At 39.8% G+C, this 14,410-nt stretch overlaps 1 protein-coding gene across 3 annotated transcripts in view; it reads right to left on the bottom strand.

Moving 5' to 3' along the window:
* Nucleotides 1-14,410, bottom strand: part of RNF38 (ring finger protein 38) — a 178,474-nt gene that overhangs the window by 88,456 nt on the left and 75,608 nt on the right. For all 3 annotated transcript variants that reach the window (XR_010920773.1, XM_067553363.1, XM_067553364.1), the window contains exon 2: nt 5,117-5,187. Coding sequence is in view for 2 of the 3 variants with exons in the window: in XM_067553363.1 (XP_067409464.1) it covers nt 5,117-5,187 (71 nt within the window). In the remaining variant the exon portion in view is untranslated. The remainder of the gene's footprint in view (nt 1-5,116; nt 5,188-14,410) is intronic.

The raw sequence follows: 14,410 nt of genomic DNA, 5'->3' as shown, positions 1-14,410 counted from the left end.
AAAAAACCTCGTAAGCAACATGTCTCTACTAATGCTTCAGGTAGGGTAGACATCCCAAAGCAGGTGTGAAGGCAGCTGCACAGCCTAGCACACAGACTGCCCTGCCTTTTATGGATTCTCAGGAGGGGCAGCAAGAGGTTGTGTGGGTGTCTGCCTGTCAGAAAGCAAAGTTGTCCAACACCTCTTTCCCTCACCAAATGAAATTAATAGGCATCAGGTTTAAAACAAACAAAAGGGAGTATTTCTTCACACAACGTACAGTCAACCTGTGGAACTCCTTGCCAGAGGATGTGGTGAAGACCAAGGCTATAATGGGGTTTAAAAAAAAAAAAAAAAAAAACACCCAACAACTAGGTAAGTTCATGGAGGGTAGGTCCATCAATGGCTATTACCCAGGATAGGCAGGGATTGCTGTTTGCCAGTGGCTGGGATGGGCGACAGGATGGATCACTTGATGATTTCCTGTTCTGTTCATTCCCTCTGAAGTACCTGGCATTGGCCACTGTCGGAAGACAGGATACTGAGCTACATGGACCATTGGTCTGACCCAGTATGGCCGTTCTTATGTTCCTATCAATAAAGTAACATAGGGGAAACATTTAAGACGGCTTTCTCCAATGGGATTTTCATATGCGTGCATGTGATCTTTCCCTTATTTGGGGCCTGTTTCTGCAGACCTTATGCAGGCAGACCCAGTGGATAGCTCTTACAGCATATCATTTTTTCACTACTCCTGGGTGGTCAATTTAATTTTTGTTTGGGTGCGGAGTGGGGTATTGATAGGAGGGTCAGGTCTTTTAGGAGATTTCCCAGAAATAGAATTTGTACATTATAAGTTGTACATTTGGAGGGTGGTTTGTTTACAAGTAAGAATCTTAAAGAATTAAACATAAAAGAAATAAATTAATAATCACTGCCAAATATTTAGTCTATATATTTTCACATCATTACACAAATAGTCATGAGTAAATCTCTCTCAACCTGCCAGGCCCCAGTGGATTTCTGAAGACTGGATCCTACATCATCTGAGTAAACACAGGATGATCATAACAAGCTGCATTTTAATGATATGCTTCATGCTGTAAAAGCACAAACTCTTGCAAAGAAAAGGAAAAAAATAGATAACTTCAAGTCAAGTTGGTCCTGTTCTTGCACTAATACAAGCTGTCTGGCAAGTAGAGAGACCACAGACTTATTCTTACCTTGGGTGCATCCTTTTTGTGACTATACTAGTGGCAGAATAATGGGCAAGAGGAGAAAACTCAATACCTTTCATAGCCATAAACAAATTGAATATGGTTGAAATGCACTATGAAGAATTATTTGCTTGTGTGTAACCGTCAAGGGGAAACCACTGTTTGGTTTTAAAACAAAAACAATGACATTTCTAGTAATAAAGGTTCCTTTTTGCAATTTTTTCCCCCACATGCATTGATCAAAGAACAGTTTAGACTACAGAATTCTATTTCTTTAGTATCGACACTTTCCGTCTTAGTCCAAAACACACCAATCATTCTTAAATGAATAGCACAGTAATAGTTTAAATATGAATGGCTAGTCTCTAAGAATCAAAGACGTTACTAGCATGAAAAAACGGGCCTTTGATTCATATATTACACTTCAAAACCCCCACCACCCCCTAAATAGCAATTATTTTAAGACCTGTCTCTATTATAGTAATTTTAAAGCTGCATATAAAAAGGAAATTATAGTACATCACAGATTCAAGTAAAGATTTTAAAGGAAAAAGTTGCAAAAATGCTTCTTTTTGAACCTGCAAAGTTAAACAGATTCTTAATATTACCAATAATGCTCTAGACTATGACTCACTTTTTTAATGCAGCGAGGCCATACTTGAAAAATTCTGGTCTTTAGTTCCCTGCTGATCTGACTGAACATGTATTCAAGATTCCTCTGTGCTAAATCAACAAAATCAAGTAATTGAGCTGGAAGCCTGGGAATCATTTTTGTTACATATTAAAGGAATGTTGCAAATGTATTGCACATAACATTTCCTCTTGCCCTGCTTTCCAGGAAATTTAGACCATATTTGTGGAGAAGCTACTGCAAAATACATGTACAAGACTAGTGGTCAGTTATTTATGATACCTTAAATTTCTCATACAGTGCACTGACTGGTGCCGTGATTACATACAGATTGGGCAGCTTAGAATTTTACTGAAACTTCTGTTAGCATCAGTTAGCAGAAGTTGAAGAGATGGCTGGCTATCCTGGGCGACACTTTTTTTTTTTTTTTTTAAATAAAAAAAGACTTTCTGTATCCAGTTGACTATGAGTAGTATTTCTGCTTCTAAATTAAAGCCAGCTCATACATTCCTTATTCAGATGATATTCCCATCACTCTTAACTGGAGTTACTGCCACATAATGATGGTGCAAGCAGGCCACTTATTCTCAAACATTCACATCAGATTTGGATCAGAATCTAAACCGATTACAAACAATTTTTTTTAAAGTTGCTTATATTATTACTTTATCGTTTTTTTCATACATCTTCTAGTACAAATGCATGTAAGTGATCACTGTGGGATTTTTGGTTTTGGAAGATTTTTTTAAAGGAAGCATCACATATAGGGGTTTAAATCCATAATAAATTCTATGAAAGATTATAAAACAAAGGAAAGATGTAAATTTAACGCATACTCCTCAATGCCATTAACTGAGAGCCAGTGCTTTCTCTCCATCTCCCCTGTTAAAATAAAAAGGAGAGCATAGATGTGCATTCTCAAGGGGTCCTCATAATTTTACTGAACAAGCAGCCATTTTACCACATGATCACCAATTTCTAACACAAAATGCAAGGCAGACAGTTCCATGTGAGCTCTTAGAATGGGAGGAACAATCAAAGACACCACTGCGTACAATTGTCATTAGGAGGAAAACATTTCTCCACAGTGCTTCCAAAATGGCACTCTTCGGACCGGATCTACTCAACTGCTACAGGTATGCGGTCTAATCTTGCACAGGAGCCGTACAGAGAGGAGGGATGCTTTCCCACTTTCTTTCCTCCTCCCCTCAAACAAACAGAGCCAGGACATTTTTGCATTTTCCCTGAACTCTGTGGCGGTACCTCACATATTGTGACTTGGAAATGTGTATGCACCTTTCTGAGTTGCCAAGCACCTTCAAAGCAAAACACAACTTCAAAGCAAGACACAACATTTTAAAACTACCTCTGGAGGTTTTCATCCGTCAATTTGGTCTCTACTTCCTTATTACAGATTAGGTTATCTCCCAGGAGGCTGTCACGCCCGAGGGACTCACTTTCAGTAGGAGATGGGAGGAGGCAATATAAAGGAAGTGTTCTGTATCTTAGCCACTACACATTGGTGCACAGGAAGGGAACTTTATTACCACTGTCTGCTCCCCATCCACAGATCCTCTTGAGGCCAAGCACACCAGGACTAGGAGTGAGCTAAGAGGTTAAAGCAGACAAGAGGAACTATTAGATTTAAAGAACCATTGTTACATTGTCTGCCCACAGAAACACCACCAGTAGGCCCATTGGTGAGTAATGGCTACATATTGGACACTGAAAGAAGTATCTCCAACTCCAGTAGCACCCCTTTTCATCCTCTCCACATGAATTTCTCTATGGACCATTCTTTTGTCATTCCATCTCATTAAATGACCTCCAGCCCTGTCAGTTCCTCTCAAGCTGCACAAGTGGTGAACTTGGTCCAAAGAAGACATTAAAGATTCCCTACAGAACAAATCAAATGTACCAGCTGCAGAAGGCTAAGCTGGAACACTATGCTCCCTTCTCCTACTGCCATTGAAAACAGATAGAGCCATCTATAACAAAGAGGAGGAGACAAGATATCAACATAAATTTAAAAACTGTTAGACTAAAATGTCTTTTTTTAGTTTTAAAGGGAGTTCACAACCTTTGAAAATGAAGTCAAGGAAAATAACTATGCTAATTTTACTTTAATGCATGACTGCAGAACCAAATGGAATCTTTACATAATTCTGACATATTCTGCTGAGCACTTTTGTCCAGTATTTGCATAATTCTGAAGATGGTCACCTGTACCACACACATAAAGACTGGTCCAGGATTCAGGCACTCAGATTACACTAAGGGCCATGTAACTAGCAAGATAGACAGGCCTTTACATGTTAGAGCCCTGGCTAGTAAGGCTATGAGTCTACACTTGCACATAACAGCACCACAACAGATGATATCCTTGAAACTATCCAGCTGAGAAAACAGGCCCCAGTGTACATTTGGGATGTTCCTCCCAAATTCTGTATTTAATTAAATTCTGAATTTAGTATATATGCCTCCCATCCCAGTCTTATCCAAACAGGAGCTTATATACAGTATTTACAAGCATGACAACGTAGCAGTTACACGCACTCTGTAGTGGCCTATAGTTGATTTAATTTGAAAGGGATATTAAAATTTTTAAGACAAAAAAAAAGTCTTGAAAATGATCCAGTCGGAGAAGTTTTTCTGTTTTTACTTTAAGCATGTATTATCTATATAACTGATCCAAGTTCCACAAAACATTTCTAACAGAAATACTAATACACATCTTTATTAACTTAAAGCAAACCAGTGCATGAACGCGATCTCTTGCCAAAAGGTTAGGAAAAAACTTGCTTACTGCCAGGTAGAGATTGATATTTTGAAGCTGCAGTGTGAAAAATAAATTCCTGTCTCCACAACATGAGATAGGTTGAAAAAGCCTACAGCACAGATGGAATATTCTTCTCAGTGTGCTTAGCCAGCTCAAACTTCACACGTCACAAAATGACAGTAATAAGACATTACTGCTGTATATAATCAAGCCAATAGGGGAGTCACCCACCACCCATTACCACCTGTGGGTGTCAGTATGGTAAACCAGAAAAATTGAGAACAATGAGGGAATGGAAGCAGGGGAAAAAACAGATTACAAGACAAGTGTCTCCTTAATCAACTAAAATATCATCTTGAGTGAAATGTACATTCTTCTTCAAAGGCCAGAGATATTTCCTATAAAGTTAGCTTTTGGCTTTGGAAATCAACTGCTAGTCTGTAAAAGCAATGTAATCTGCAAAAGAATGACATGCAGCTTCCCTAAAGGGGAAATTTACACAGACCTCACCTTGTCACTGTCATCATTACAAATGTGGTCTTGATGGATTGACTGGCATTGGAAGGAAGCACCAATACTGCCTACAAGAGAAAAGGGGAGGGGGGAGGAAGGAAAAAGATAATTAGAATTGGAAACCCAATCCTTAAGAATACTAAAAATAAATACAGACAAATGTAGCAGCCAGAAATTTTTTTCACACAGCAGAGAGATTTAGTTGCCAAACGTCTATGTCAGACAACTCTTGTATTTAATTCTGATGATGGGATACGCAGGAGAGACATTTTTCACAATGTGCCAGAGATATCTTCTCCCAGACTTTTTTAAACATTTAAACAGAACAAAATTAGCACTTGCTCATTAATCCAAACAAACATATGTCATAAATCAGCAAAATACACACGCACAAATGTAAGTCAAGAACATCTACACATTCCGTATTAAGGTAGTGCCCCCTCTCCCGTTTAACACACTCATTAACACAATGGGTAATTAACCCTTTGGTGAAGAGATACAATACTTCCTTTTCTTAAAAGCACCAACTCAGAATAGCTAGGACCAAGAGGCAGAGAGAATCATCGTTTTGTTGGTAATATTCTTGCTCAGGTTGGAATTTTTCCTCAAGAGTTTTTTGCAAGTCTTCTCTACCTATATTCTTGTATGTGACAGGCAGGCTATGGTGCAGATCAATCCTGGCAAGGGCTTTTATAGTGCAGAACCACAAGACTTGTGTACAAGAGGGGTGGCAGGCTACTGGATTTCACCCTAATATGGCTTTAAGTGCATAACAAATCTTAAATATATTTATAGTACTGGATAAAAGTTTTGCAAATTCTTATCTATTTCATGCATTTGTTTCCCCCTCACAGGGCAGAGTAACATCCCCACTAAAGCAATAGGGCCTGGGAAATGAAGAGAGAAAAGACACTGCTGAGGTTCCCTTTTATTTTTTGGAGTTTAATAAACAAAACTAAATTAAAATATATAAAACAGTGGCTGGCAACATGTGAACCCAATTTTTTTTTTTAAAACTGCTCTAACTCACAAGCCCACAAGCACACATTAATTCTGCAAATACAATAGAAGGTTGTCTGTTACCCTCTTAGCAAGCCAATGGTAAGCCTTTCCCTTCCATCCTTTTCTATACCATCCCTACCCAGAGTGGCGTCATTCTAGTGTGCTTTATCCAGACGTTATTTAAGGTAAAAGGATTTTATTCTATCAGAACATACCCTATCACAGTGCCAAAAATCTCTTTCTGATCACTGACCTAGGAAAACTTTACTAGCCCTGAAATCATTTGTTCTGGTCCATGAAAGTGTTCTCTCTCTCTCTCTCCTCTCCCCCACCCCCTCTCTGTCACAGGTCATGAGACATCAGACTTTATAATCCCATTCTGATTACTGCCTTGACTTTTCCTCCTCTCATCTTCAATTCCAATATGATTTTAGCAGCAGTTCTCAGGAACTGCTGGAATTAAGAGATGCGTGCTTTATACCCCTGGAAAACAGGGACTCCCTGCTACTTTCAGATGGCACAGATTATTTGGTTTTACTTTTTAGCAGTTGCAGTTTGGAGAATTATTGAGTCATGTTAGAAACAAAGTGGGCAAAATTCCAAAATCAGAATCCTTAAAGGCCGGAAACACGTTATCAACTAACATGCAAACACATATATGCACTGAGCCTGCATGTCATGTAACAATGGACGAAAATTGCTTTTCCCAACCCTGAACAAGGAATTTTAATAAAGTAAGGAAAAGTCACATTTGTAAACTATGCTGTGTCTGCTTCATGCAGAATTTCTGCCCAGAACTTTCCTCAGTCCCCCCGCCCCCTTTTCCTGCAATAGTTTTGAAGAACAGTGCACATATTCTCACTTTGAAAGACTACTCTAAGCAATAAGCCTTTTCACAACCAAAGTTTTTATAGAGCTTTGAAGTCCATACTCTGCTCCATCCATAAAACATCTCCTTGGAAAGCTTGTAAGCTTGCTTAACAAATACAGGAAGGTAGCCACTGGTATATTATGGCAGAAGCAATTGCTACTGCAAAACCTGTCTAAACACCTCTCCTGTTATCAAGACTTTTTCAGAATAACCATATTTTATTTTTATTTGTGTCACTCTTTATTACCATAACTATTGTACTTACTTTTGCTTAAGTGTATACTGTATTTAATTGCATTCAAGAGAATTTTCAAATTATATTAACAGAAAAAACAAGCCATTTCCACGAAGAGGAAAAAGCAGACTGAAGAGTCAGTTCCCTTTCCCACTCCTTCACCCACACTCTTAAACAAAGCAGTAGCACCCAGAATATATAATGGTCTGTATTTCCACAGCAATTGCTAATGCTACTATGCCACAGGAATGTTAATGACTTCAGGTTCTTTAGGTTTCCTTTCTTTTATGGTTTTTACATATTCTTCTTTTCTTATGATCTAGCAAAGAGTATGGAAAAAGCAGTGTGGTATTATACAGTCACTACCCTAACAGTCAGTGAAAACATGTTGAGCCCTACCCAATATTTGGCCTCTGGATGTTGTTCATTCATGGAATATGGCCAATTCACATCGTTTTAGGCTTGAATCACACCACTTGCAGACTAGTCAGCTTTACCACAGCTACTGGGAAACAGTTCATGTCATGGCTGCATATAAATACTGTCCTGGGGATTTCCAAGTTTCAGAAAATTTCCAGTTTTTCTGTCCAGAAGATTAAAGTTTCACATGACATGCTGGCTGAAAGTAATTAATCTAGACAAACTTTAAAGTATATTTTCCTCCCCACCCAAACATTCTTTTCTTCTAACAAAAGTGTTCTTATAATACCACCACAAAAACACCGCACACCAAATCACACGCATGAACATTCTTTCAAGAAACCAAACTACAGCCACGAGACAATTTTGCTAACATGCACATCTCACCATATTTATAGGAACAAAGTACCCTGACTGCTGTGTTCTGAAAGGTACTCTTAAACATTTATCCACAAATGTCATATGCTTATAATTTCTCTTTTCCACATTTATGTTTTTTTTGTTTCTTTGAAAATTGACCTAGTTCTTAAGTTAGCTTTTGATGCCCAGTGGTGTACAGCAAACTTTAAATACAACACCACAACACTAGCAGAACTATTTTAATGCAGTTGGTACACAAATATCTTTTAGAAGGTGCTGTGGTGCAGGCAAGCTCTACGTCTGGACTAAGCTCTTCAGTCTAGAAGGCAATTTACTTCGCTTCATTTTTGGCTTGAGCTGACAACATTTTGAAGACTGCAGGGGGCGGGAGGGATGTTGGTTCTCAGAATCCAAACTAAGAACGTGACTCATCTGCAAGAGGCTATTTAAGACTATTGGCATTTGTGCTCACAAGGAGGCTTTGAAGGGAAATTAAATTCACACTCCTTGTTGCTAATATTCTGGCCTGTCTAGGTGACATGGATGAAAGAGCACAGCCTTATTTCAGAAAGCAAGAAAATAAACTATAGTATGATTTGTTAAGAAATTCACCTTCATATATTGCAGTGTCGTATATACGCTGAACATGACACACAGAAAGTCAAGTAATGTCTGTTCTTCTTAGTGCTTATTTACAGGGGAACTGGTGGTTCAGGGAACTGACAATGGCGTAAGGAGCCTTTCATATTTAGGTTCATAGATCCTGCTAAGCCTAGGCTGGCACATGCCCCAATAGTAACCAATCCGAGGGCTGTTCGGTGGCTAGTGTAAAGTGAGTTAGTGGTTTTAGTCTAGTTCTTAGAGGACATGTGTTCACATTGCAAAGCCCACCAAGAACACCTGGCACCCCTGTTGGTAAGGATGGTTAGATGTGGACTAAGCAGTTCAGGGTGAATGCATATCATGTGTCAACGGTGGTGAAGCCTGCACTCCTCCTGTCCACACTACTCCAGTTCTATGGCTAGGAAACCTCAATTTCCAGAGCTGTCAATCCCGCTGTCAGGAGCGCATTTACATTTACTCTTTTAAATAACCACACTAGCTACTATTTTTAGAGGCTGCATGATAAAAGTTTTTACCTGGCCGGGTCTAAGACAAGGAATCTACTTTTCCACTAGATTTTAAATATAAAAATGGACTCGTTATTGTCAAGATGATTACTCTAGGCATATGTGTTTAATTAGTTAGAAGTGTTCTATTTTATATGCATGCAGCACCACCTATGCCTTGGCAGGCTGAACTCTTCTCCCCACCCCCACACCCCTCCCCAGATAACTTTCTAGCCAACCTCTGAAACAGGTTCTTAAGTTGACATACAAATAGCATCGCAGAGTCAGCCCAAATATATATGTGCCATACTGCCCAGTATGGGATCATCATGTCACAAAAGAACCTCTTTGATAAATGGACATGTGCAAAGGGACAGAGCTAAGAATGCTGTGGGAAACTTGGCACTAGATAGCCTGACTTCTTTGATATTCCATTTACACACTTGTCATGTATTATGTATTGATATAATCTGTAGTGGAACCAGCCAAAAAGGATTAATACCCAAAAAAGTGAACTGATTCAGCTAAAAACCGGGCCTACCTGTGTATTTCATTTTATGAGCAGTTGGTCACAGGTACAGCTCCAGGGTATAGTACTGTGATACCACCGAAACATTTCAGAAATCTCATGCCCAAGATCAACATCAATAATGCACTAGCCACAGCTGGGCAGCAGGGGCATCCTAAATCTTTGTTTGCTTGCTGCACAGGCATCATGGAAATCCAGCGACTCAGGGATTCCTCCAAATGCATTTAAAGGGTTAAATAAATTCTAAAACCAGGGAGCAATTCTGTAGTCATGGAAGTATGAAAGCCAAAGCAAGCTCCCTAGAATTCTGCAGCTGACAGTGTCTTCAGTTCCACACCCCCAGTTTCCAACTAGTTATCACCGCTGCAGAAGGCCCACAGATTTTCCTTTTTCCTCCCTCCGCCCCCACGTCCGAGAGTCTCAGAAACTGGCCATGGTGAATCTCAGAACATATATAGAACCTCATGTTAGTTACAGATGAGATCAAATGCACTCTGGAAAATTCCTATAAAGCACACAGCCCGCCGTTCTCAACTCTGGTGCACTGAAAACACCGTTTTAGTGTCCCTAATACCAGTGAGGGAAAGACAGGACTATTTAACAGAAGCTTTTATAGCTCAGAGCACAAAGTATGGCAGGGGCAAAAGAAGAAAACTCTTTAGTCATCATTAGCCTCTATGGTATATCTGTTTCTAACCAAGAGACCAACCACAAATCATCATTCTCATGCTATATACAAATTTGGTTTGTTTTTGCCCTCCATAACACGGTATTTGCAACTTCTGTTTCCTGCAAACAGGTCCTCTGGCCGCAGTTCATCCAGCAAGGATGAGAAATGCACACATACACAATAGGAATGTTACTGCTAATAATACATAAAACTTACTATGCCATTTATTTTATGACTGGTGATAAAAACCTGGGAGGAAGCAGGAGAAGAGAATTTAAGTGATAAATCACAGTAGCCCTTCATCAGCTTAATTTTCCTTTCTGGATGGCATGGCATGGCATGCACACCCAGGCCAGTGAGAAAACATCACACATTAAATGCACAGTCCTAGGAAATAAGAAAACTAACAGGGCAACAAGCACATTTTCTAATACGTGCAGTAATCTGAGTAGCTGAAGTTTTTCCTCATTAAAAAAAATGTCCCCTTTCACTGGAAAAACATGCTACTAGTTGAAAAACAGCTTAAAAACAAAGGTACACGAGTAAATCAACAACCTGATAATTTCTTAGTTGGAAAAGTTTAATGCCTATGTCATTTACTAACAACGCAGTAATTCTTGACAGGATGGGGATCACAGTCTGACGTCACTGTCCGCGCACAGAACTAAGAATAAAAACTACTGTATGTTGGTATTTCACTTAAGTGAAAGTCATATCCATGTAATAAATTTGCAAAGTCATGTGCTAAACTGCATCATACATTTATCATTTACTTCAGACCAACTTATCTTCCCTGCACTGCTACTCCTGACATTCCAAACCTCTGGCTAGATCTACACTGGGAGCTGGGGGTGTGATTTCCCACCTCAACTAGACATACTTGCACTCGCCTCATTGAGCTAGCATGCCAAAACCACCAATGTGACATGGACCACAGTGAGCAGCAACACAGCACCCCATGTACCTACCCACACGGCCTGGGTGAATTTTTATTTGGGGCCGCTAGGCCATACCACCATGGCTGCACCACTGGTTTTAGAGCACTAACTCAATGACAGCAAGTATGTTTGCTTGAGTTGGGAATCACACCCCAGCTCCAAGGGTGGGCACAGCCTCTGAGCAGCTGCAAACATAAAATAACAGCCTGCCAGAGAAGATGTCCTGTTTTCCTCTCCAATATGAATCCCTCCCGCCAAATTAGACCGCTCCAAGGCCCATCAACTACAACAGGGAGTCCCTGGATCAGTGGGAGTCTACTATCCGATATCTGGTGACCCATCAGGGCTAAAAACAGGTGCCATACCATAGGGAAGGGAAGATTCAGGGATTTCCAATGGGACACATGGAACTTGTTTCTAGCCCCAGCAGATCCTCAGATACTAGACTGTAGGGGTATGTCTACACGGCAGCTGGCAGCAAGCCTCCCAGTTGGGACAGACTCACTCATGCTGGCAGGGCTCGAGGCAGTGCACTACAATTACCCGGGTGGAGGCTGCAGCTCTGGCAGAGACTCAGGCAAGCCACCCTAGCTCAGACTCCGAAGGCTGAAGGGGCTTAAGAGCCCACACGGCCACACAAGCCACAACACCCACATTGCTATTTTTCACGGGCTTGCTTGAGTGGAGCTAGCATGAATCCATCTACCTGGGCTGGGAGGCTCCCGCCCACCTGCTGTGTAGACATACCCAAGGAGTCCAAAGATGCCAATTTCAATGGTTTTACTATCTCACCTTGCAAAATTTGGTGTGTTTCTTAAAGACCCAGGTGATTTTATTACCTCAGCATCACAGCTCTCCTTTAAAAAACAAAGTTTCTGGCCATTGTGGTTGAAGAGAAAAGCTTGAAAACATGACCCGAGTGTATACTGAAGATTTCAAAACAAAAAGGCAAAGAACCAACATTTATTATTGTTTAAAAATCTCACTGTTTTAAGGCAGTCTCATGATTTTTTGGGACCTGACTCCGTTTTTCAGCACTCTAGGCTGGCAGTTCTGAACATCACAACACAGTTGCATAAAAAGTTATTTTAGGGGATTTCTACATGTTATTAGTTATCACTGTTCTCTTGTACAGTCAGACTTGTAACAGCCAAGGCTCCCTGATCTTTATAGGAAGTGAAAAATAATAGCAAAAATGTTTCTACATTTTTAACATTTCTAAAATGCGTTTGGTAACACATATGGCAAACAAAGGGCACCCAGGTGTGGTCTGAGTAGAAATGTTTTATTGCCACTCATTTGGGATAACCAGCACTACTCACTATTGGCCAAGCCACAAGTGAGTTATGGGGCCATACCAAATTCATCCAGTTAAAACTACCACAGAATGAATTCCTTATATTCCTCTCTCCTGTTATAAGGCTCACTTGTTTTGTGGCTATTTTAGTTTGGGTACCAACAACATTAAATGAATGGCAAAAACACGAACATCCCTGTAAGGCAACATAAAAACAACATGGCTCCCAAAGCGTTCTTATAAATACAGAGAAAGCTTAACCATAGTGTTCGCGGGCACAAATTTGTTAAAGTCAAATAAGTTGTATCTGCTTATGCCAGAGCTAAATTTGGCCTAACACATAGACAAGTATATTTAAAGTTGCAAATTGAAGTTACAATAGGAGATGCTTTTTTGGCCACATCTGTACATTTAAGTCTTAGCAAAACTGTTTGAAGTTGTTTTGGAGTCTGGTGGCTGGTATTGCTCCTTGAAAATTCTTAGCTACAGCAGACAAGAAAACCCCTCAACCATATTACATTCCTCTTAGTTCCCCAACATCACTATGCAGCGACAGTGAAAAGATACTCAAAGCTGGCTGCTGGAGGAAAAGGAGGGGGGGAGGGGAAAATCAATACTTGTGACAGGTTGGTTGTGAAAGTCTGTTACTGGATGTTCTCAGTGGGAAACCTGACATTTAACACTGACAATCCTGCTTATTGGAAAGGGATTCAAATTCAGTACGAAGAAAGTTCTACCCATTTCTTCCTGCTTGTTATGTGAAGAAATCTTTGCTGTTACTTTCAATTTATAGATACATGGTTTCTCGCGGATGGACTATTCACAACATACAACGTGTAAGTAAAATTAAAACTGAAAAACAATTATTTACAAATAATTCTTTCCTGGTTTTATCATTCTGGAGACATTTTGAAAGCAGAATCTTTGGTTCTTGAGAGTTCATCTGCTCCTGCAGCTTTCCCCCATCTGAAGTCATAATCCACTGTTCATCATTATGACATCACAACCAGTTGCTGGGAAGGTAACATGAATTCAGTTAAGGAACAGCCAGAAGGAGCAGATGAACTATTGAAAGACAAGATGCTATTTTCATAAGTATCCTTAGTAACAAAGAAGAGACTACAGAAAATACGACTTGGAAGCAGAATTCTCTCCAAAGTTCTGTTATCTTTTTTACTTACAGAAATGCACAAACCTGCATGCTGCTTGATAGACCAGATCAAACCCCACCCAGATGCGTTTACAGTCTCAGTTAAAACGAGAGTAGGAGAAGACAACACCACAGGCAGGGGGATAGGGCAAGGATAATATAACATGGCAACTGCTTGCAAGACTAATACATGCATCTTGAGGATTATCCTCTAGTGATATTAGATACTGATTATAAACCATATGGGAAAAGAGGTTTAATGGTGGCCCAGCAAACTTTGAAACAATCAGATTGTGCCTTTTTTACATAGATCCCTTGCCCCATTCCCATTGCATGTCTGTTTATAGACATTTAGTCTTTGCCTTCCCTGTTTTTCCTGAATCTGGGAATCCATTCCAGAACTGGCAAGATGATGGAGATATTCTGCAAGTGAAACTTGACTGAAAGGGAAAGCAGATTTGTATATAATTTTTTAAAACTATGCTGCTTCTGGTTAAGACATAATTAAATATTTGAAAAATACCTACAAAAAAAGATGTCTTAAATATTCAAACACCCCTTCAAAGAAGGGAGGACAAAGCTCCTGTTCCATATCTCTGAAACCTCTAACGTCCTCCAGGAAAACCAAAAAAACCACATTTGACATCCATGGTAACTATAAAGAAAAAAAAGCAAGGAGAACCACCCCATGCTTCTCTTTAGTTTCCTCC

This window comes from Emydura macquarii, unplaced genomic scaffold (genome assembly GCF_026122565.2).
Source record: "Emydura macquarii macquarii isolate MOO-44397 ecotype Brisbane River unplaced genomic scaffold, CSIRO-AGI_Emac_v2 contig_1451, whole genome shotgun sequence".
In the NCBI taxonomy this organism is placed as follows: domain Eukaryota; kingdom Metazoa; phylum Chordata; order Testudines; family Chelidae; genus Emydura; species Emydura macquarii.
Note: the sequence above shows the minus strand (reverse complement) of the source record. Positions and strands in the feature narration are given on the sequence as shown.